Here is a 23,758-nt window from a genome sequence, read left to right as displayed (position 1 = left end):
CTCTCTCTTTTACTTGTTGCTTCACATATTCTTTTCTTTTTCAGTAGTAATTAAATGGTCATATGGTCTGTAATAACATCTGAACATGTAACACACTCATTTTCCAGACTTGCAGTTCGGAGAAACACCAGCCAAAAAGTGAGTGTCAATACTATTTGAAAAGGAGCGATGAGCAGACTATCTACAGCACAGGTGTCAAACTCATTCCACGGAGGGCCGAGTGTCTGCGGGTTTTCGCTCCTCCCTTGTACTTGATTGATGAATTAACATCACTAATTAGTTAGGAACTCCCCACACCTGGTTGTCTAGGGCTTTATTGAAAGGAAAAACCAAAAACCTGCAGACACTAGGCCCTCCGTGGAATGAGTTTGACACCCCTGATCTACAGTATAATATTGGATCCAGTATAATACAGTATTGGATCCAGTATAATACAGTATTGGATCCAGTATAATACAGTATAGTATTGGATACAGTGTAATACAGTATAGTATTGGATACAGTATAGTATTGGATCCAGTATAATACAGTATTGGATCCAGTATAATATAGTATTGGATCCAGTATAATACAGTATAGTATTGGATACAGTATAGTATTGGATCCAGTATAATACAGTATTGGATCCAGTATAATACAGTATTGGATCCAGTATAATACAGTATAGTATTGGATCCAGTATAATACAGTATTGGATCCAGTATAATACAGTATTGGATCCAGTATAATACAGTATTGGATCCAGTATAATACAGTATTGGATCCAGTATAATACAGTATTGGATCCAGTATAATACAGTATTGGATCCAGTATAATATAGTATTGGATCCAGTATAATACAGTATTGGATCCAGTATAATACAGTATTGGATCCAGTATAATACAGTATTGGATCCAGTATAATACAGTATTGGAGCCAGTATAATACAGTATTGGATCCAGTATAATATAGTATTGGATCCAGTATAATATAGTATTGGATCCAGTATAATACAGTATAATATTGGATCCAGTGTAATATAGTATTGGATCCAGTATAATACAGTATAATATTGGATCCAGTGTAATATAGTATAATATTGGATCCAGTGTAATACAGTATAATATTGGATCCAGTGTAATACAGTATAATATTGGATCCAGTGTAATACAGTATAATATTGGATCCAGTGTAATACAGTATAATATTGGACCCAGTGTAATACAGTATAATATTGGATCCAGTATAATACAGTATAATATTGGATCCAGTGTAATACAGTATAATATTGGATCCAGTATAATACAGTATAATATTGGATCCAGTGTAATACAGTATTGGATCCAGTATAATATAGTATTGGATACAGTATAGTATTGGATCCAGTATAATACAGTATAGTATTGGATCCAGTATAATAAAGTATTGGATCCAGTATAATACAGTATTGGATCCAGTATAATACAGTATTGGATCCAGTATAATACAGTATTGGATCCAGTATAATATAGTATTGGATCCAGTATAATACAGTATAGTATTGGATCCAGTATAATACAGTATTGGATCCAGTATAATACAGTATTGGATCCAGTATAATACAGTATTGGATCCAGTATAATACAGTATTGGATCCAGTATAATACAGTATTGGATCCAGTATAATACAGTATTGGATCCAGTATAATATAGTATTGGATCCAGTATAATACAGTATAGTATTGGATACAGTATAGTATTGGATCCAGTATAATACAGTATTGGATCCAGTATAATACAGTATTGGATCCAGTATAATACAGTATAGTATTGGATCCAGTATAATACAGTATTGGATCCAGTATAATACAGTATTGGATCCAGTATAATACAGTATTGGATCCAGTATAATACAGTATTGGATCCAGTATAATACAGTATTGGATCCAGTATAATACAGTATTGGATCCAGTATAATATAGTATTGGATCCAGTATAATACAGTATAGTATTGGATACAGTATAGTATTGGATCCAGTATAATACAGTATAGTATTGGATCCAGTATAATATAGTATTGGATCCAGTATAATACAGTATAATATTGGATCCAGTATAATACAGTATTGTATCGGATCCAGTATAATACAGTATAGTATTGGATACAGTATAGTATTGGATCCAGCATAATACAGTATAGTATTGGATACAGTATAGTATTGGATCCAGTATAATACAGTATAGTATTGGATCCAGTATAATATAGTATTGGATCCAGTATAATACAGTATAATATTGGATCCAGTATAATACAGTATAGTATTGGATCCAGTATAATACAGTATAGTATTGGATACAGTATAGTATTGGATCCAGTATAATACAGTATTGGATCCAGTATAATACAGTATAGTATTGGATCCAGTATAATATAGTATTGGATCCAGTATAATACAGTATAGTATTGGATCCAGTATAATACAGTATAATATTGGATCCAGTATAATACAGTATAGTATTGGATCCAGTATAATACAGTATAGTATTGGATCCAGTAAAATATAGTATTGGATCCAGTATAATACAGTATTGGATCCAGTATAATACAGTATAGTATTGGATACAGTATAGTATTGGATCCAGTATAATACAGTATAGTATTGGATCCAGTATAATACAGTATTGGATCCAGTATAATACAGTATTGGATCCAGTATAATACAGTATAGTATTGGATCCAGTATAATACAGTATTGGATCCAGTATAATACAGTATTGGATCCAGTATAATACAGTATAGTATTGGATCCAGTATAATACAGTATTGTATTGGATCCAGTATAATACAGTATAGTATTGGATACAGTATAGTATTGGATCCAGTATAATACAGTATAGTATTGGATCCAGTATAATATAGTATTGGATCCAGTATAATACAGTATAGTATTGGATCCAGTATAATACAGTATAATATTGGATCCAGTATAATACAGTATAATATTGGATCCAGTATAATACAGTATTGGATCCAGTATAATACAGTATTGGATCCAGTATAGTACAGTATAGTATTGGATACAGTATAGTATTGGATCCAGTATAATACAGTATAGTATTGGATCCAGTATAATACAGTATTGGATCCAGTATAATACAGTATTGGATCCAGTATAATATAGTATTGGATCCAGTATAATACAGTATAGTATTGGATACAGTATAATATAGTATTGGATCCAGTATAATACAGTATAGTATTGGATCCAGTATAATACAGTATAATATTGGATCCAGTATAATACAGTATTGTATTGGATCCAGTATAATATTGGATCCAGTGTAATACAGTATTGGATCCAGTATAATATTGGATCCCTATTTAGTTATTCATCCTCAAGCATTTCTGAATCCTGATCTGATACATACCCCCCCCCCCCCCCCCCCCAGGCCAGAGCTCCAGTGGACCCACCTGGTAGAGAAGAGGCCCACAGGGGGGACTCACTGGCAGGCCAAAACCACCTGCACCACCCCCAACTGGAGCCACCACACACTCATGGCTCCTCAAGCTATGCCCATACCACAGCTGGTGAGAGATAGTATGTAATACAGTGGGGAGAACAAGTATTTGATACACTGCTGATTTTGCAGGTTTTCCTACTTACAAAGCATGTAGAGGTCTGTAATTTTTATCATAGGTACACTTCAACTGTGAGAGACTGAATCTAAAACAAAAATCCAGAAAATCACATTGTATGATTTTTAAGTTATTAATTTGCATTTTATTGCATGACATAAGTATTTGATACATAAGAAGAGCAGAACTTAATATTTGGTACATAATCCTTTGTTTGCAATTACAGAGATCATACGTTTCCTGTAGTTCTTGACCAGGTTTGCACACACTGCAGCAGAGATTTTGGCCCACTCCTCCATACAGACCTTCTCCAGATCCTTCAGGTTTCGGGGCTGTCGCTGGTCAATACGGACTTTCATCTCCCTCCAAAGATTTTCTATTGGGTTCAGGTCTGGAGACTGGCTAGGCCACTCCAGGACCTTGAGATGCTTCTTACGGAGCCACTCCTTAGTTGCCCTGGCTGTGTGTTTCGGGTCGTTGTCATGCTGGAAGACCCAGCCACGACCCATCTTCAATGCTCTTACTGAGGGAAGGAGGTTGTTGGCCAAGATCTCGCCATACATGGCCCCATCCATCCTCCCCTCAATACGGTGCAGTCGTCCTGTCCCCTTTGCAGAAAAGAATCCCCAAAGAATGATGTTTCCACCTCCATGCTTCACGGTTGGGATGGTGTTCTTGGGGTTGTACTCATCCTTCTTCTTCCTCCAAACACAGCGAGTGGAGTTTAGACCAAAAAGCTCTATTTTTGTCTCATCAGACCACATGACCTTCTCCCATTCCTCCTCTGGATCATCCAGATGGTCATTGGCAAACTTCAGACGGGCCTGGACATGCGCTGGCTTGAGCAGGGGGACCTTGCGTGTGCTGCAGGATTTTAATCCATGACGGCGTAGTGTGTTACTAATGGTTTTCTTTGAGACTGTGGTCCCAGCTCTCTTCAGGTCATTGACCAGGTCCTGCCGTGTAGTTCTGGGATGATCCCTCACCTTCCTCATGATCATTGATGCCCCACGAGGTGAGATCTTGCATGGAGCCCCAGACCGAGGGTGATTGACCGTCATCTTGAACTTCTTCCATTTTCTAATAATTGCGCCAACAGTTGTTGACTTCTCACTAAGCTGCTTGCCTATTGTCCTGTAGCCCATCCCAGCCTTGTGCAGGTCTACAATTTTATCACTGTCACGATCGTGTGGAGGATTGACGGACCAAAACGCAGCTTTAGGAAAATAAGCCATCTCCTTTTATTGGTGAAGAAGGCAAACGAAACAAAAACACTTAAACACTAAACAAAACAAGAAAACGATCGTGAAGCTAAACAACGATGTGCACACACTGGCTACAAACGTATCACATAGACAACTACTCACAACCAATGAGAGCCTATGGCTACCCTAAATAAGGCTCCCAATCAGAGACAACCGAAATCAGCTGTCTAATTGGGAACTCATTCAGGTAACCATAGACTCTCCTAGACAACTAAACATACATAGACAACACTAGACACATGTACTCAACACAAACCCATATACTATACCCAACAACCCCTTTACCATAAAAACACCCAAAACCAACAAAACACAAACATTCCCCATGTCACACCCTGACCTAACTAAAATAATAAAGAAAACAAAAAATACTAAGGCCAGGGCGTGACATAACCCCCCCCTTAAGGTGCGAACTCCGGGCGCACCATTACACAGTCTAGGGGAGGGTCTGGGTGGGCTTCCATCCACGGTGGCGGCTCCGGCTCTGGTTGTGGTCCCCACGTCACCACAGTCCCTAACCACCTCCTAGGCTTCCTCCAAATGACCCCCCTCCACATTAACCCCATTGCATTAAGGGGCAGCTCCGGACTAAGGGGCAGCTCCGGACTAAGGGGCAGTACCAGGGTAAGGGGCAGTACCAGGGTAAGGGGCAGTACCAGGGTAAGGGGCAGTACCAGGGTCAGGGGCAGTACCAGGGTCAGGGGCAGCACCAGGGTCAGGGGCAGCACCAGGGTCAGGGGCAGCACCAGGATAAGGGGCAGCTCCGGACTGAGGAATGGCAGCTCCGGACTGAGGGACTGCAGCTCCGGACTGAGGGACTGCAGCTCCGGACTGAGGGACTGCAGCTCCGGACTGAGGGACTGCAGCTCCGGACTGAGGGATGGCCCATGGCTGGCTGACGGATCTGGCTGCTCATGGCTAGCTGACGGATCTGGCTGCTCATGGCTAGCTGACGGATCTGGCTGCTCATGGCTAGCTGACGGATCTGGCTGCTCATGGCTAGCTGACGGATCTGGCTGCTCATGGCTAGCTGACGGATCTGGCTGCTCATGGCTAGCTGACGGATCTGGCTGCTCATGGCTAGCTGACGGATCTGGCTGCTCATGGCTAGCTGACGGATCTGGCTGCTCATGGCTAGCTGACGGATCTGGCTGCTCATGGCTAGCTGACGGATCTGGCTGCTCATGGCTAGCTGACGGATCTGGCTGCTCATGGCTAGCTGACGGATCTGGCTGCTCATGGCTAGCTGACGGATCTGGCTGCTCATGGCTAGCTGACGGATCTGGCTGCTCATGGCTGGCTGACGGATCTGGCTGCTCATGGCTGGCTGACGGATCTGGCTGCTCATGGCTGGCTGACTGATCTAGCTGCTCCTGTCTGATTGGCGGCTCTGGCAGATCCTGTCTGGTTGGCGGCTCTGGCAGATCCTGTCTGGTTGGCGGCTCTGGCAGATCCTGTCTGGTTGGCGGCTCTGGCAGATCCTGTCTGGTTGGCGGCTCTGGCAGATCCTGTCTGGTTGGCGGCTCTGGCGGATCCTGTCTGACGGACGGCTCTAGCGGCTCCTGTCTGGCTGGCGGCTCTAGCGGCTCCTGTCTGGCTGGCGGCTCAGTAGGCTCATGGCAGACGGGCGGCTTTGCAGGCTCATGGCAGACGGGCGGCTTTGCAGGCTCATTGCAGACGGATGGCTCAGATGGCGCTGGGGAGACGGATGGCTCAGATGGCGCTGGGGAGACGGATGGCTCAGATGGCGCTGGGGAGACGGATGGCTCAGATGGCGCTGGGGAGACGGGCAGTTCAGTCATCGCTGTGCAGACGGCAGACTCCTGCCGGCTGAGGCGCACTGTAGGCTTGGTGCGTGGTGCCGGGACTGGTGGCACCGGGCTGGGGACACGCATCTCAGGGCTAGTGCGGGGAGCAGCAACAGGACGCACAGGACTCTGGGGACACACAGGAGGCTTGGTGCGTGGTTTAGACACTGGTGGTAAAGGGCTGGAGACACGCACCATATAGCTAGTGCGTGGAGGAGGCACTGGTGGTACTGGGTTGGGGCGGGGAGGTGGCGCCGGAAATACCGGACCGTGCAGGCGTACTGGCTCCCTTGAGCGCCGAGCCTGCCCAACCTTACCTGGTTGTATGCTCCCCGTCGCCTGACCAGTGCGGGGAGGTGGAATAACCTGCACCGGCCTATGTAGGCGAACCGGGGACACCATGCGTAAGGCTGGTGCCATGTACGCCGGCCCGAGGAGACGCACTGGTGACCAGATGCGTTGGGCCGGCTTCATGACATACGGCTCAACGCTCAGTCTAGCCCGGCCGATACGTGGAGCTGAAATGTACCGAACCGGGCTATGCACGCATACAGGAGACACCGTGCGCTCTACTGCGTAACACGGTGTCTGCCCGTACTCTCGCTCTCCACGGTAAGTACAGGGAGTAGGCGCAGGTTTCCTACCTGACTTCGCCACACTCCCTTTAAGGCCCCCCCCAAGAAATTTTTGGGTTGTACTCACGGGCTTCCAGCCTTGTCTCCGTGCTGCCTCCTCATATCGCCTCCTCTCGGCTTTAGCTGCCTCCAGCTCTTCACGAGGAAGGCGATATTCTCCCGGTTGTGCCCACGGCCCCTTACCATCCAGTATCTCCTCCCATGTCCACGAATCCTGTGTAGGTAGGTCCTGTTGCCGCTTTCCATGCCGCTTGGTCCTGTAATGGTGAGTAGTTCTGTCACGATCGTGTGGAGGATTGACGGACCAAAACGCAGCTTTAGGAAAATAAGCCATCTCCTTTTATTGGTGAAGAAGGCAAACGAAACAAAAACACTTAAACACTAAACAAAACAAGAAAACGATCGTGAAGCTAAACAACGATGTGCACACACTGGCTACAAACGTATCACATAGACAACTACTCACAACCAATGAGAGCCTATGGCTACCCTAAATAAGGCTCCCAATCAGAGACAACCGAAATCAGCTGTCTCTAATTGGGAACTCATTCAGGTAACCATAGACTCTCCTAGACAACTAAACATACATAGACAACACTAGACACATGTACTCAACACAAACCCATATACTATACCCAACAACCCCTTTACCATAAAAACACCCAAAACCAACAAAACACAAACATTCCCCATGTCACACCCTGACCTAACTAAAATAATAAAGAAAACAAAAAATACTAAGGCCAGGGCGTGACAATCACTGATGTCCTTACACACCTCTCTGGTCTTGGCCATTGTGGAGAGGTTGGAGTCTGTTTGATTGAGTGTGTGGACAGGTGTCTTTTATACAGGTAACGAGTTCAAACAGGTGCAGTTAATACAGGTAATGAGTGGAGAACAGGAGGGCTTCTTAAAGAAAAACTAACAGGTCTGTGAGAGCCGGAATTCTTACTGGTTGGTAGGTGATCAAATACTTATGTCATGCAATAAAATGAAAATTAATTACTTAAAAATCATACAATGTGATTTTTGTTTTAGATTCCGTCTCTCACAGTTGAAGTGTACCTATGATAAAAATTACAGACCTCTAAATGCTTTGTAAGTAGGAAAACCTGCAAAATCGGCAGTGTATCAAATACTTGTTCTCCCCACTGTATATGCCATTTAGCAGACGCTTTTATACAAAGAGACATTAATCATACTGTATGTGCATACATTTCCGTATGGGTGGCCCCAGCGGGAATCAAACACGGGTTCCTGGCGTTGCAAGAGTCTCCTGCTTACTCTCACCAAATATAATGTTAAGGCCAAGCCACAATGCAAAAGGTGGCTTTGATATTAGATGTACTCTTTCCTTATAGAATCTAACAGCACACATTACACACTGGGATTCTGCTGCAAATCCCATCTTTCAAAATGGAAGTGGTTATTGCAGCTCTTCTCGGGCGCTGGCGATTCTCATTTTCCCTCTGCATATTTCAAATCAAATTTATTTATATAGCCCTTCTTAAATCAGCTGATATATCAAAGTGCTGTACAGAAACCCAGCCTAAAACCCCAAACAGCAAGCAATGCAGGTGTAGAAGCACGGTGGCTAGGAAAAACTCCCTAGAAAGGCCAAAACCTAGGAAGAAACCTAGAGAGGAACCAGGCTATGAGGGGTGGCCAGTCCTGTTCTGGCTGTGCCGGGTGGAGATTATAACAGAACATGGCCAAGATGTTCAAATGTTCATAAATGACCAGCATGGTCAAATAATAATAATCACAGTAGTTGTCCAGGGTGCAACAAGTCAGCACCTCAGGAGTAAATGTCAGTTGGCTTTTCATAGCCGATCATTGAGAGTATCTCTACCGCTCCTGCTGTCTCAAGAGAGTTGAAAACAGCAGGTCTGGGAGAGGTAGCACGTCCGGTGAACAGGTCAGGGTTCCATAGCGCAGGCAGAACAGTTGAAACTGGAGCAGCAGCACGGCCAGGTGGACTGGGGACAGCAAGGAGTCATCATGCAAGGTAGTCCTGAGGCATGGTCCTAGGGCTCAGGTCCTCCGAGAGAGAGAGAGGGAAAGAAAGAAAGAAATAGAGAATTAGAGAGAGCATACTTAAATTCACACAGGACCCCGGATAAGACAGAAGAAATAGTCCAGATATAACAGACTGACCCTAGCCCCCCTTTACTGCAGCATAAATACTGGAGGCTGAGACAGGAGGGGTCAGGAGACACTGTGGCCCCATCCGATGATACCCCCGGACAGGGCCAAACAGGCAGGATATAACCCACCCACTTTGTCAAAGCACAGCCCCCACACCACTAGAGGGATATCTTCAACCATCACCTTACCATCCTGAGACAAGGCCGAGTATAGCCCACAAAGATCTCCGCCACGGCACAACCCTGGGGGGGGGCGCCAACCCAGACAAGAAGACCACGTCATTGACTCAACCCACTCAAGTGACGCACCCCTCCTAGGGACGGCATGGAAGAGCACCAGTAAGCCATTGACTCAGCCCCTGTAATAGGGTTAGAGGCAGAGAATCCCAGTGGAGAGAGGGGAACCGGCCAGGCAGCGACAGCAAGGGCGGTTCGTTGCTCCAGAGCCTTTCCGTTCACCTTCACACTCCTGGGCCAGACTACAGTCAATCATATGACCTGCTGAAGAGATGAGTCTTCAGTAAAGACTTAAAGGTTGAGACCGAGTCTGCGTCTCTCACACGGGTAGAAAGACCATTTCATAAAAATGGAGCTCTATAGGAGAAAGCCCTGCCTCCAGCTGTTTGCTTAGAAATTTGAGGAACAAGTAGGAGGCCCGCGTCTTGTGACCGTAGCGTACGTGCAGGTATGTACGGCAGGACCAAATCGGAAAGATAGGTAGGAGCAAGCCCATGTAATGCTTTGTAGGTTAGCAGTAAAACCTTGAAATCAGCCCTTGCCTTAACAGGAAGCCAGTGTAGAGAGGCTAGCACTGGAGTAATATGACCACATTTTTTGGTTCTAGTCAGGATTCTAGTAGCCGTATTTAGCACTAACTGAAGTTTATTTAGTGCTTTATCCGGGTAGCCGGAAAGTAGAGCATTGCATTAGTCTAACCTAGAAGTAACAAAAGCATGGATTCATTTTTCTGCATCATTTTTGGACAGAAAGTTTTTGATTTTTGCAATGCTTGTAGATGGAAAAATGCTGTCCTTGAAACAGTCTTGATATGTTCGTCAAAAGAGAGATCAGTGTCCAGAGTAACGCCGAGGTCCTTCACAGTTTTATTTGAGACGACTGTACAACCATCAAGATTAATTGTCAGATTCAACAGAAGATCTCTTTGTTTCTTGGGACCTAGAACAAGCATCTCTGTTTTGTCCGAGTTTAAAAGTAGAAAGTTTGCAGCCATCCACTTCCTTATGTCTGAAACACAGGCTTCTAGCGAGGGCAATTTTGGGGCTTCACCATGTTTCATTGAAATGTACAGCTGTGTGTCATCCGCATAGCAGTGAAAGTTAACATTATGTTTTCGAATGACATCCCCAAGAGGTAAAATATATAGTGAAAACAATAGTGGTCCTAAAACGGAACCTTGAGGAACACCAACATTTACAGTTGATTTGTCAGAGGACAAACCATTCACAGAGACAAACTGATATCTTTCCGACAGATAAGATCTCAACCAGGCCAGAACTTGTCCGTGTAGACCAATTTGGGTTTCCAATCTCTCCAAAAGAATGTGGTGATCGATGGTATCAAAAGCAGCACTAAGGTCTAGGAGCACGAGGACAGATGCAGAGCCTCGGTCTGAAGCCATTAAAAGGTAATTTACCACCTTCACAAGTGCAGTCTCAGTGCTATGATGGGGTCTAAAACCAGACTGAAGCATTTCGTATACATTGTTTGTCTTCAGGAAGGCAGTGAGTTGCTGAGCAACAGCTTTTTCAAAATGTTTTGAGAGGAATGGAATATTCGATATAGGCCGATAGTTTTTTATATTTTATGGGTCAAGGTTTGGCTTTTTCAAGAGAGGCTTTATTACTGCCACTTTTAGTGAGTTTGGTACACATCCGGTGGATAGAAAGCCGTTTATTATGTTCAACATAGGAGGGCCAAGCACAGGAAGCAGCTCGTTCAGTAGTTTAGTTGGAATAGGGTCCAGTATGCAGCTTGAAGGTTTAGAGGCCATGATTATCCTCATCATTGTGTCAAGAGATATAGTACTAAAACACTTGAGTGTCTCTCTTGATCCTAGGTCCTGGCAGAGTTGTGCAGACTCAGGACAGCTGAGCTTTGGAGGAATACGCAGATTTAAAGAGGAGTCCGTAATTTGCTTTCTAATGATCATGATCTTTTCCTCAAAGAAGTTCATGAATTTATTACTGCTGAAGTGAAAGCCATCCTCTCTTGGGGAATGCTGCTTTTTAGTTAGCTTTGCGACAGTATCAAAAATACATTTCTGATTGTTCTTATTTTCCTCAATTAAGTTGGAAAAATAGGATGATCGAGCAGCAGTGAGGGCTCTTCGATACTGCACGGTACTGTCTTTCCAAGCTAGTCGGAAGACTTCCAGTTTGGTGTGGCGCCATTTCCGTTCCAATTTTCTGGAAGCTTGCTTCAGAGCTCGGGTATTTTCTGTATACCAGGGAGCTAGTTTCTTATGACAAATGTTTTTAGTTTTTAGGGGTGCAACTGCATCTAGGGTATTGCGCAAGGTTAAATTGAGTTCCTCAGTTAGGTGGTTAACTGATTTTTGTCCTCTGACGTCCTTGGGGAGGCAGAGGGAGTCTGGAAGGGCATCAAGGAATCTTTGGGTTGTCTGAGAATTTATAGCACGACTTTTGATGCTCCTTGGTTGGGGTCTGAGCAAACGTTTGCAAACGTAATAAAATGGTAGTCCGATAGTCCAGGGTTATGAGGAAAAACATTAAGATCCACAACATTTATTCCATGGGACAAAACTAGGTCCAGAGTATGACTGTGGCAGTGAGTAGGTCCAGAGACATGTTGGGCAAAACCCAAGGTCCGATAGGAATTCAGGGAACTCAGTGAGGAATGCTGTATATGGCCCAGGAGGCCTGTAAACAGTAGCTATAAAAAGTGATTGAGTAGGCTGCATAGATTTCATGACTAGAAGCTCAAAAGACAATTTTTTTTTTTGTAAATTTAAATTTGCTATCGTAAATTTTGGCAACACCTCCGCCTTTACGGGATGCACGGGGATATGGTCACTAGTGTAACCAGGAGGTGAGGCCTCATTTAACACATTACATTCATCAGGCTTAAGCCATGTTTAAGTCAGGCCAATCACATAGCGATTATGATCAGTGATTAGTTCATTGACTATAACTGCCTTTGAAGTGAGGGATCTAACATTAAGTAGCCCTATTTTGAGATGTGAGGTATCACGATCTCTTTCAATAATGGCAGGAATGGAGGAGGTCTTTATTCTTGTGAGATTGCTAAGGCGAACACCGCCATGTTTAGTTTTGCCCAACCTAGGTTGAGACACAGACACGATCTCAATGGGGATAACTGAGCTGACTACACTGACTGTGCTAGTGGCTAACAGCCTGCTGCCTGGCCTGCACCCTATTTCAATGTGGACCTAGGGGAGTTAGAGCCCTGTCTATGTTCGTAGATAAGATGAGAGCACCCCTCCAGCTAGGATGGAATCCGTCACTCCTCAACAGGCCAGGCGTGGTCCTGTTTGTGGGTGAGTCCCAGAAAGAGGGCCAATTATCTACAAATGATATCTTTTGGGAGAGGCAGAAAACAGTTTTCAACAAGTGATTGAGTTGTGAGACTCTGCTGTAGAGCTCATCACTCCCTCTAACTGGGAGGGGGCCAGAGACAGTTACTCGATGCCGACGTGGATGACAATATCCCTGTACTCTCTACACTCGGCAGTTTTAGTTTTAGCCAGCACCATCTTCAGATTAGCCTTAACGTTGATAGCCCTGCCGCCTGGTAAACAGTGTATGATCGCTGGATGATTCGTCTAATACTGCGGGTAATGGAGTCGCCAATGACTAGGGTTTTCAATTTGTCAGAGCTAATGGTGGAAGCCTTCGGCATCTCAGACCCCGTAACGGGAGGAGTAGAGACCAGAGAAGGCTCAGCCTCTGACTCCGACTTGCTGCTTAATGGGGAGAACCGGTTGAAAGTTTCTGTCGGCTGAATGAGCGACACCGGTTGAGCATTCCTACAGCATTTCCCTCCAGAAGCCATGAGAAAGTTGTCCGGCTGCGGGGACCATGCGAGGGGATTTATACCACTATCTGTACTTACTGGTGGCACAGACGCTGTTTCATCCTTTCCTACACTGAAATGACCCTTGCCTAACGATTGCGTCTAAAGCTGGGCTTGACGTAAGGCGATCGTTCTCCTGTATATTATGAGTACAGTGACTGCAATTAGAAGGCATCATGTTAATGTTGCTTCTCAGTTTCGGCTGTTGGAAGTGCTGACGAACCATGTCCAGATAAAGCGTCCGGAGTGAAAAAGTTGAGTGAGGGAAAAACTAAAAATATAAACGTAATTAAAAAACTGTAAAGTCTTCAGGTAACAAAGTAAGGTTGGCAACAAAACGCACAGCAGCACGTAAACAAGTCTGCAAGTTGACAGAGTTGCAACAGAGTTGACAGAGTTGCAACTTCTGTTTTTTGATGGTGCTGTATTTGAATAAGTTTGCACTCTAATTATCTCTCTCCTCTTTTCATTTCATTTTTTCATCCATCTTCTCTTTACATTTTCCACTCAATAATTCACCATCCATTCCCATCTACATGTCCTGCTATTGCTCCTCTCCTTACCCTCATGCTGCAGAATGGAATGATCTATACTGGCTATGTAAGTACATGAATATCTGTAGAGGGAGTACCTGTAGTTACCTGTAGTGCATTCCTCAGTCTGTTCTTCTAGTCTTGCATTGTTCCATTTCACCCTTTCTCTCCATAGGCTCCAGCACCAGTCGCTTTTCCCATGACGACACAGCAACTGCCTGTTTATGGAATGGTAAGGAATGATCTGCACCATGGTACAGTACCCAGGCCTAACGATAAGGAATGATCTGCACCATGGTACAGTACCCAGGCCTAACGATAAGGAATGATCTGCACCATGGTACAGCACCCAGGCCTAACGATAAGGGGGATCTGCACCATGGTACAGTACCCAGGCCTAACGATAAGGAATGATCTGCACCATGGTACAGTACCCAGGCCTAACGATAAGGAGGATCTGCACCATGGTACAGAACCCAGGCCTAACGATAAGGAATGATCTGCACCATGGTATAGTACCCAGGCCTAACAATAAGGAATGATCTGCACCATGGTACAGCACCCAGGCCTAACGATAAGGGGGCTCTGCACCATGGTACAGTACCCAGGCCTAACGATAAGGAGGATCTGCACCATGGTATAGTACCCAGGGCTAACGATAAAGAATGATCTGCACCATGGTACAGTACCCAGGCCTAACGATAAGGAATGATCTGCACCATGGTACAGCACCCAGGCCTAACGATAAGGGGGATCTGCACCATGGTACAGTACCCAGGCCTAACGATAAGGAATGATCTGCACCATGGTACAGTACCCAGGCCTAACGATAAGGAATGATCTGCACCATGGTACAGCACCCAGGCCTAACGATAAGGGGGATCTGCACCATGGTACAGTACCCAGGGCTAACGATAAGGGGCATCTGCACCATGGTACAGCACCCAGGCCTACCGATAAGGGGGATCTGCACCATGGTACAGTACCCAGGCCTAACGATAAGGAATGATCTGCACCATGGTACAGTACCCAGGGCTAACGATAAAGAATGATCTGCACCATGGTACAGTACCCAGGCCTAACGATAAGGAATGATCTGCACCATGGTACAGTACCCAGAGATAACGATAAGGAATGATCTGCACCATGGTACAGTACCCAGGCCTAACGATAAGGAATGATCTGCACCATGGTATAGTACCCAGGCCTAACGATAAGGAATGATCTGCACCATGGTACAGTACCCAGGCCTAACGATAAGGAATGATCTGCACCATGGTACAGTACCCAGGCCTAACGATAAGGAATGATCTGCACCATGGTACAGTACCCAGGCCTAACGATAAGGAATGATCTGCACCATGGTACAGTACCCAGGCCTAACGATAAGGAATGATCTGCACCATGGTACAGCACCCAGGCCTAACGATAAGGGGGATCTGCACCATGGTACAGCACCCAGGCCTACCGATAAGGGGGATCTGCACCATGGTACAGTACCCAGGCCTAACGATAAGGAATGATCTGCACCATGGTACAGTACCCAGGGCTAACGATAAAGAATGATCTGCACCATGGTACAGTACCCAGGCCTAACGATAAGGAATGATCTGCACCATGGTACAGTACCCAGGGATAACGATAAGGAATGATCTGCACCATGGTACAGTACCCAGGCCTAACGATAAGGAATGATCTGCACCATGGTATAGTACCCAGGCCTAACGATAAAGAATGATCTGCACCATGGTATAGTACCCAGGCCTAACGATAAAGAATGATCTGCACCATGGTATAGTACCCAGGCCTAACGATAAGGAATGATCTGCACCATGGTACAGTACCCAGGCCTAACGATAAGGAATGATCTGCACCATGGTACAGTACCCAGGCCTAACGATAAGGAATGATCTGCACAATGGTACAGTACCCAGGCCTAACGATAAGGAATGATCTGCACCATGGTACAGTACCCAGGCCTAACGATAAGGAATGATCTGCACCATGGTATAGTACCCAGGCCTAACGATAAGGGGGATCTGCACCATGGTACAGCACCCAGGCCTAACGATAAGGAATGATCTGCACCATGGTATAGTACCCAGGCCTAACGATAAGGAATGATCTGCACCATGGTACAGTACCCAGGCCTAACGATAAGGGGGATCTGCACCATGGTACAGTACCCAGGCCTAACGATAAGGAATGATCTGCACCATGGTACAGTACCCAGGCCTAACGATAAGGGGGATCTGCACCATGGTACAGCACCCAGGCCTAACGATAAGGAATGATCTGCACCATGGTATAGTACCCAGGGCTAACAATAAGGGGGTTCTGCACACAAAGACCACTGATCCTCAGGTGACATTTCGTCTCCCTCCCCCCGTCGTAGATGCCTCCTCATCAGATGGGACAGATGGGTGGAGTCCCTATGATGGCACCACAGTCTATGATGTACAACCAGCCTGTCCTGCGACACACCAATCCATTCGCCCCCATGCCAGGAGCCCAGGTAATGCCCACTGTCCTCTCTTTACTGTCCACTTCTCACTGTCCTCTCCTCACTGTCCTCTCTTTACTGTCTTCTCCTCACCGTCCTCTCTTCACTGTCCACTCCCAACCTTCCTCTCACTCCTCACTGTCCTCTCCTCACTTCACTGTCCTTTCCTCACTTCACTGTCCTCTCCTCTCTTCACTGTCATCTCTCCACTCCTCACCGTCCTCTCCCCACTCCCCATCGTCCTCTCCCCACTCCCCATCGTCCTCTCCCCACTCCCCACCGTCCTCTCCCCACTCCCCACCGTCTTCTCTCCACTCCCCACCGTCTTCTCTCCACTCCCCACCGCCCTCTCTCCACTCCCCACCGTCCTCTCTCCACTCCCCACCGTCCTCTCTCCACTCCCCACCGTCCTCTCTCCACTCCCCACCGTCCTTTCTCCACTCCCCACCGTCCTTTCTCCACTCCTCATCGTCCTCTCTCCTCTCCTCTCTCCACTCCTCACCGTCCTCTCTCCTCTCCTCTCTCCACTCCTCACTGTCCTCTCTCCACTCCTCACTGTCCTCTCCTCACTGTCTTCTCCCTAACCACTTCTCTCTCCACTCCTCACTGTCCACTCTACACTCCTCACCGTCCTCTCTCCACTCCCCACCGTCCTCTCTCCACTCCCCACCGTCCTATCTCCACTCGCCACCGTCCTCTCTCCACTCCTCACCATCCTCTCTACACTCCTCACCGTCCTCTCTACACTCCCCACCGTCCTTTCTCCACTCCCCACCGTCCTCTCTACACTCCCCACCGTCCTCTCCACACTCCCCACCGTCCTTTCTCCACTCCCCACCATCCTCTTTCCTCTCTCCACTCCTCACTGTCCTCTCCTCACTGTCCTCTCCCTAACCACTTCTGGCATGTGAATCATGATTCAAGGCATCAGTTAAGAGGCCTAAGTAGGCTAATCATAATCATACTTCTAATCCTGTCTCTGCTCCTTTTATAATTTATCAGTTACTGTTTAATACTTCATTTGTCAATGCCAATTACTGTTGGTTTGCCAGTAGGTTCTGGAATAATGTAAGACCTTGTTACTATATTACCTTTTTGTAGTGTTACCGTAGTGTTTTGTTTCTTACACTGAATTGTCTGTTATTAAACCGTAACAGGCTTATTTTCCTATGCAGATGCACTTCATGTAGGACCGGGAGTATTTTACCATGACAGCAAAGCAGAGAGACAAAACAAACCAATCCAGAACCAAATACAATGCAAGATAGAGGAGCAGAAGATCGGAGTGGAGACAGACTGGAGACGTGTTGGTGTCCGTGCTCTTTCAGTGGCCTCTGTGGAATAGAACCTCTGTTACATTGTGTATCATGACTGATAGTCCCATCCAAATCTTTTGAAAAGTCACAGCTCACATTCATTTTGTATTTGATTTGATCATTTGAATGGGTAATGTTCTGTCTGTTGAACCCATGGTATGATATATTCCAGTTTGGAGCTTGGCCCTTTGTAGTGAATTCCAGACAACTGCCAGCCCCCATCCACCAGTGTCTATCTCTTTCTCTAAGAGTTTGCACGCACTTTAATCAATGTCTACATGCGCATTGTCCACTTAGCATCTCATACAAAGCACTACAGTACCGTTACGTCTTTTCTCTCCAAGGCTCATGTCAGAGTTGCTGTTCCCATCATTGTAACATGGATAAGTGTGTCCTTTTTTGTGTGTATTTAAATCAATGTACACCACCATCAGTATTCATTCCATTTTGCTGTAACTGCAAATTCCATAGCCAGCTGTAGTAAGACCTTGGATAAATGGCTTGGAGACACATGTTGTGTGTATGTACTGTGTATCTGTCTGAGGGCTAGGTAGCACTCAGACATCTAAATGTACAAAGGCTATTGTGTATTGTTTTCATAGGTTCCTGTGAAAGCTGTGGTCTGCATGGCATTGACTGGCCACTGTGCTAGTTCGAAATGGAGCACTCCATGTCTACATACATCCACAAACTGAAAGTATTACTCCTATGAAAGCAATGAAGAAGGTCCACTCATAATTTCATATGTAACCGTCATAACACATTCTGCCTCTGCTGTCCCGTCCATTGTTCGCTCTGCTTGAGGTTGTTTTATATGATCCATGTTTCTTGAGCTGCTACAACAGATTCTGCTCTTTGAAACTGGTTGCGTTTTCTAGATAGATGTGCTGTTCTTGTAATGGTCCTACCAGTCTTGCCCTGTCTGTGAGTAAACGTTGGGAGAGTGTGTTCTTTGTTTTTCTTCTCCAGCTAACTGTATTGCTCCAGGTTGAGGCCTACTGAGTTGTTGCGTCTGTCGTTGTGTTTCTGAGTGGCAGTTATTGTAGTGTAGCTCCTCACCAACCACTGGGGAATGTTGTTGAGGAGCTCTTTCTGAGACTGCGTCCTGAGACAGTGAAACTGACACTCGCTCTAGTAAATCAGCAACTATCTGACGTACTGTTGCTGACTCCAGCCCCAGAGAGAGCCTAGCTGTCCGGAACTTTAGCAGAAGGCAGGGGACAAGTGAGGAGGAAGTACAGGGATCTGTAAATGTGATCACGGGTCATGTCTGTCAAACTCCCAAAAGAACTAACGATGACAGACCGCATATATAGCACAAACCCTGGAGGGGTTAGCGTTCTACTGCACAAAACTAAAACCATTGCTGGGATGTACAGTCGAAGGGGCTGGGGAAAGCTTTGTTTTCTATTGATTGTGTTTCTCTATGTCCATGCCTTCCCCGTGAGATAAACAGGGTAGTGATCCTCCACGAGGCCTCCCAGCTTCTGGGTCCTCCGAGGTCAATGAGGTCACTGAAGTCATCCAGGCAATCCGGTAGGGTGTATTTAGCAATGAGTAGTCAAGTGTTGTAACGTGTCTCAATACATGTCCGTCGTCTGTTAGATTGCTATAGAGCCTCTCATTCTGCTAATCATTGGCCTGTCGGACTACTGCATTCTGATCTGTGACCAGCCCACATTGTGTAGATGTTATTTGAAACGTTGTAGTTCAGTCTCAATGTCCTCTGTGTCAGTTAAATGGTTTCATGCAAGATTGTGCAGTCCCATAGACCAATTCTGACCGTTCTGCTGTCCTCTGTATATAACCTCATGTGTTTTTGATGTGTTCTCTGTAAGTGATGGCCCATGGAGAGACATGGGTTGTTATAGCTGTGTCTGTGGTGGGGTTATTGTGTTTGGAGATGTCATGGGTTGTACGTCTGTAATGTTTGTCTACATCTTGATGAGGGATTGGCGTTGGGTTCAACAGTATCACAACTTGTCTACCAAGAGTGTCTTCATTGTGGCAGTGGACACTGTCCTCTCAGTCCGTACAGGAACATTTTGCACCAAAGTCATCAAGCGCAGCTTTCTCAAGGTCACCTTGCTGATATCCAATTTGAAGGAATTTGATTTCAGAGACAAGTCTTTATGCATGATTAGTGTTGTCTTTTTATTGACTTGTGTGCCCGGTAAAAAGCATGATCATGTGTGAAATTTCACTTACCGTGTGCTTGCTAAACAATATTTTACTTACCTCTTTACAGAAGCATTCATTGGAATTCATAAATGTGTGTCCCACCAGTAAGACGTCTGTGTTGCATTCGAAATGCAATTCGGAAGCTCTATCAAATCAGTTATGAGACCACACGTTTGTGAAACAACATGAATGTGAATGACATGCATCACCCTGCTAGCTAGACATTAGTCTGCAAAACCCCTCTTTATTAAAGCGTTGCTATTTTCAATACATTTGTTGAATGCTTGCTCTTTTTTGAGTACTCTGACAACATTTTTGGACATCTCTAAGGATTTCTTGTCCCCTTGTCATTGGACCACATCATTCTTTGCCAATAAGCTTCCTTTGTGTTTGCAGTGGAAAATCTCACTCCCATATCTTTTGGCCACTGAAAGATGTTCGACAACATGCGTTTTCACTTTTTGCCTGACTTTCTCTGGTTATATATAATATATGCATATTTCACAATGTGAGAACAGTATTACCTACTGTATACCATACTGTCTGTCTGGAAACTGTAATTTTTCCTGTGATGAAAGCATTGTCCAGGATGTCCTGTTTGAGGAGTGAGGGCCCATACCTTTTGAGTTTCATTTTGTTTTTGTACATCAAATGGATTGATAATACATAATACCCTGTATTGTCAATGATACGTTACATTGTTATAAACAATTGGTTCTTATTTTAAATGCAGAGGTTGTTGTTTTTGGAATAAAATAGAATAAAATGTCATATTTTGCTCAGGTTTTATGTAATTCTTGGCAGTAGTCCTGCTGCCCATTGTAGCCGCTACACATTTCACCAGTGGAAGAGGAGAGATGGCTTGCTGGTAGATGTTTCTATAGGATATACAGTATCAGTGAATCACCTTGACAGGTAACATCGTCAGGTTGAAGCATTATGCATACTCATGAATACTTGTTGGATCAGATCTTATGAGTTGGATATGAGAGAGCCTTGAAGCACTCCGTATGTAACTCACAACAACCGTGTACAAGATGAAGATTGTCACTGTTCTCTATCCATTTCAAAGATCCATGTCACAAAAACACAATAGGAGAATTATAATTTTTCAAAAGCAGCAAAGGCAACTAATTTCACTACCACTAGTATTGCAACAATCGCTCACTATGACATAGAATCACAGTTTACCATCTATTTAGTAACAAATATCTACCTGCTGTGAACAACAACAAGCCTGGAAACGTAGCTATATGTATTACAGCAGTGTTTCCCAACTCCGGTCCTCCAGTACCCTCAACAGAACACATTTCTGTTGTTGCCCGGGACAACCGTACCTCGTTCAACTAATTTAGGGCTTGTTGATTAGTTGACAAGTTGAATCAGCTGTATTTGTCCAGGGTTACAATAGAAATGAGTACTGTTGGGAGTGCGTAAGGACTGGAATTGGGAAACAGTGCATTACATAACAATCTGTCATATCAGAGGAAGTTGGTATTCAAAATACTGTTATCTTGTGATGTGTTCTCCCTCATAGGGAGGGTCTCCCTGTCTATGTCAGTCACAGTCTTCCTGGGATATGTAATATACCAAAATAAATTAACCTCCATGAGGAACAGGTCGGATAACTATAATAAAATACCACTTTCTCAGGTTCTGATCCCTATTATAGTATGTGTCGCTGAAAGCTTGTTGGAGGACACAGGCACCGCTGGGAAGGAAGAGGAGGAGCTATAGGAAGACCGGCTCATTGTAATGGCTGGAATGGAATAAATGGAACGGAGTCAAACGTGGTTTCCAAATATATAATGTTTGATACCGTTCCATTAATACTATTCCAGCCATTACAATGAGCCCGTCCTCCTTTAACCTGTCTCCTCACCTTCATCTACATTGATTGAAATTAATTTAACAAGTGACATCAATAAGGGATCATAGCTTTCACCTGGATTCAACTGGTCAGTCTACATCATGGAAAGAGGTCCACAGACGATGCAATCGCCATCACTGCACACTGCCCTATCCCATCTGGACAAGAGGAATACCTATGTAAGAATGCTGTTCATTGACTACAGCTCAGCATTCAACACCATAGTACCCTCCAAACTCATCATTAAGATTGAGACTATATTACATCTTAGCCGCTCTGTCACTGCTCATCCATATATTTTATAATTATATATTCTCATCCCATTCCTTTACTAGATTGTGTGTATTAGGTTTTGTTGTGGAAGTTTTTAGATATTAGGTTTTGTTGTGGAATTTGTTAGATATTAGGTTTTGTTGTGGAATTGTTAGAAATTACCTGTTAGATACTGCTGCACTGTCGGAACTAGAAGCATAACATCTGCTAACCATGTGTATGTGACCAATAAAATTTGATTTGATAGAGCAGGTGTTCATAATGTTTTGTATACCCAGTGTATAATATACAGTACCAGTCAAAAGTTTGGACACCTACTCTTTCAAGGTTTTTTCTTTATTGTAGAATAATAGTGAAGACATCAAAACTATGAAATAACACATATGGAATCATGTAGTAACCAAAAAAGTGTTACATTTTAGATTCTTCAAAGTAGCCATCCTTTGCCTTGATGACAGCTTTGCACACTCTCTGCATTCTCTCAAACAGCTTCACCTGGAATGCTTTTCCAACAGTCTTGAAGGAGTTCCCACATATGCTGAGCACTTCTTGGCTGCTTTTCCTTCACTCTGCGGTCCAACTCATTGCAAACCATCTCAATTGTGTTGAGATTGGGTGATTGTGGAGGCCAGGTCATCCGATGCAGCACTCCATCACTCTCCTTCTTGGTCAAATAGCCCTTACACAACCTGGAAATGTGTTGGGTCATTTTCATTTTGAAAAACAAATGATAGTCCCACTAAGTGCAAACCAAATGGTATGGCGTATAGCTGCAGAATGCTGTGGTAGCCATGCTGGTTAAGTGTGCCTTGAATTCTAAATAAATCACAGACAGTGTCCCCAGGAAAGCACCCCCACACCATCACACCACCTCCTCCATGCGTCACGGTGGGAACCACACATGCGGAGATCATCCGTTCACCTACTCTGCGTCTCACAAAAACATGGTGGTTGGAACCAAAAATCTCAAATTTGGTGTTATCAGACCAAAGGACAGATTTACACCAGTCTATTGTCCATTGCTCGTGTTTCTTGGCCCAAGAAAGTCTCTTCTTATTATTGGTGTCCTTTAGTAGTAGTTTCTTTACAGCAATTTGACCATGAAGGCCTGATTCATGTAGTCTCCTTTGAACAGTTGATGTTGAGATGTGTCTGTTACTTGAACTCTGTGAAGCATTTATTTGGGCTGTAATTTCTGAGGCTGGTAACTCTAATGAACTTATCCTCTGCAGCAGAGGTAACTCTAGGTCTTTCTTTCCTGTGGCGGTCCTCATGCACTTGTAGAAACGTTCAAAGTTCTTGAGATTTTCCGCATTGACAGACCTTCATGTCTTAAAGTAATGATGGACTGTCATTTCGCTTTGCTTATTTGAGCTGTTCTTGCCATAATATGGACTTGGTCTTTCACCAAATAGGGCTACTGTATCTTCTGTATACCACCCCTACCTTGTCACAACATGACTAATTGGCTCAAACGCATTAAGAAGGAAATAAATTCCACAAATTAACTTTTAACATGGCACACCTGTTAATTGAATCGCAATAAAATATATTTT

General features: G+C 44.6%; 1 protein-coding gene across 3 annotated transcripts; it reads left to right on the top strand.

Moving 5' to 3' along the window:
• Positions 1-122: 122 nt before the first annotated feature.
• On the top strand, positions 123-20,837 carry LOC129863496 (phosphatidylinositol-binding clathrin assembly protein; the record flags this gene model as incomplete). 3 transcript variants are annotated; one of them, XM_055935526.1, is given in 6 exon segments in its annotated part: positions 123-138; positions 3,411-3,549; positions 14,103-14,126; positions 14,235-14,291; positions 16,455-16,574; positions 17,738-20,837. In XM_055935526.1, coding segments are annotated over 6 exon segments (371 nt in total), but the record flags the coding sequence as incomplete, so codon positions are not given.
• Positions 20,838-23,758: the final 2,921 nt, after the last annotated feature.

This window comes from Salvelinus fontinalis, chromosome 10 (genome assembly GCF_029448725.1).
Source record: "Salvelinus fontinalis isolate EN_2023a chromosome 10, ASM2944872v1, whole genome shotgun sequence".
In the NCBI taxonomy this organism is placed as follows: domain Eukaryota; kingdom Metazoa; phylum Chordata; class Actinopteri; order Salmoniformes; family Salmonidae; genus Salvelinus; species Salvelinus fontinalis.
The sequence above is the reverse complement of the archived record's forward strand: the minus strand, read 5'-3'. Positions and strand labels throughout refer to the sequence as shown.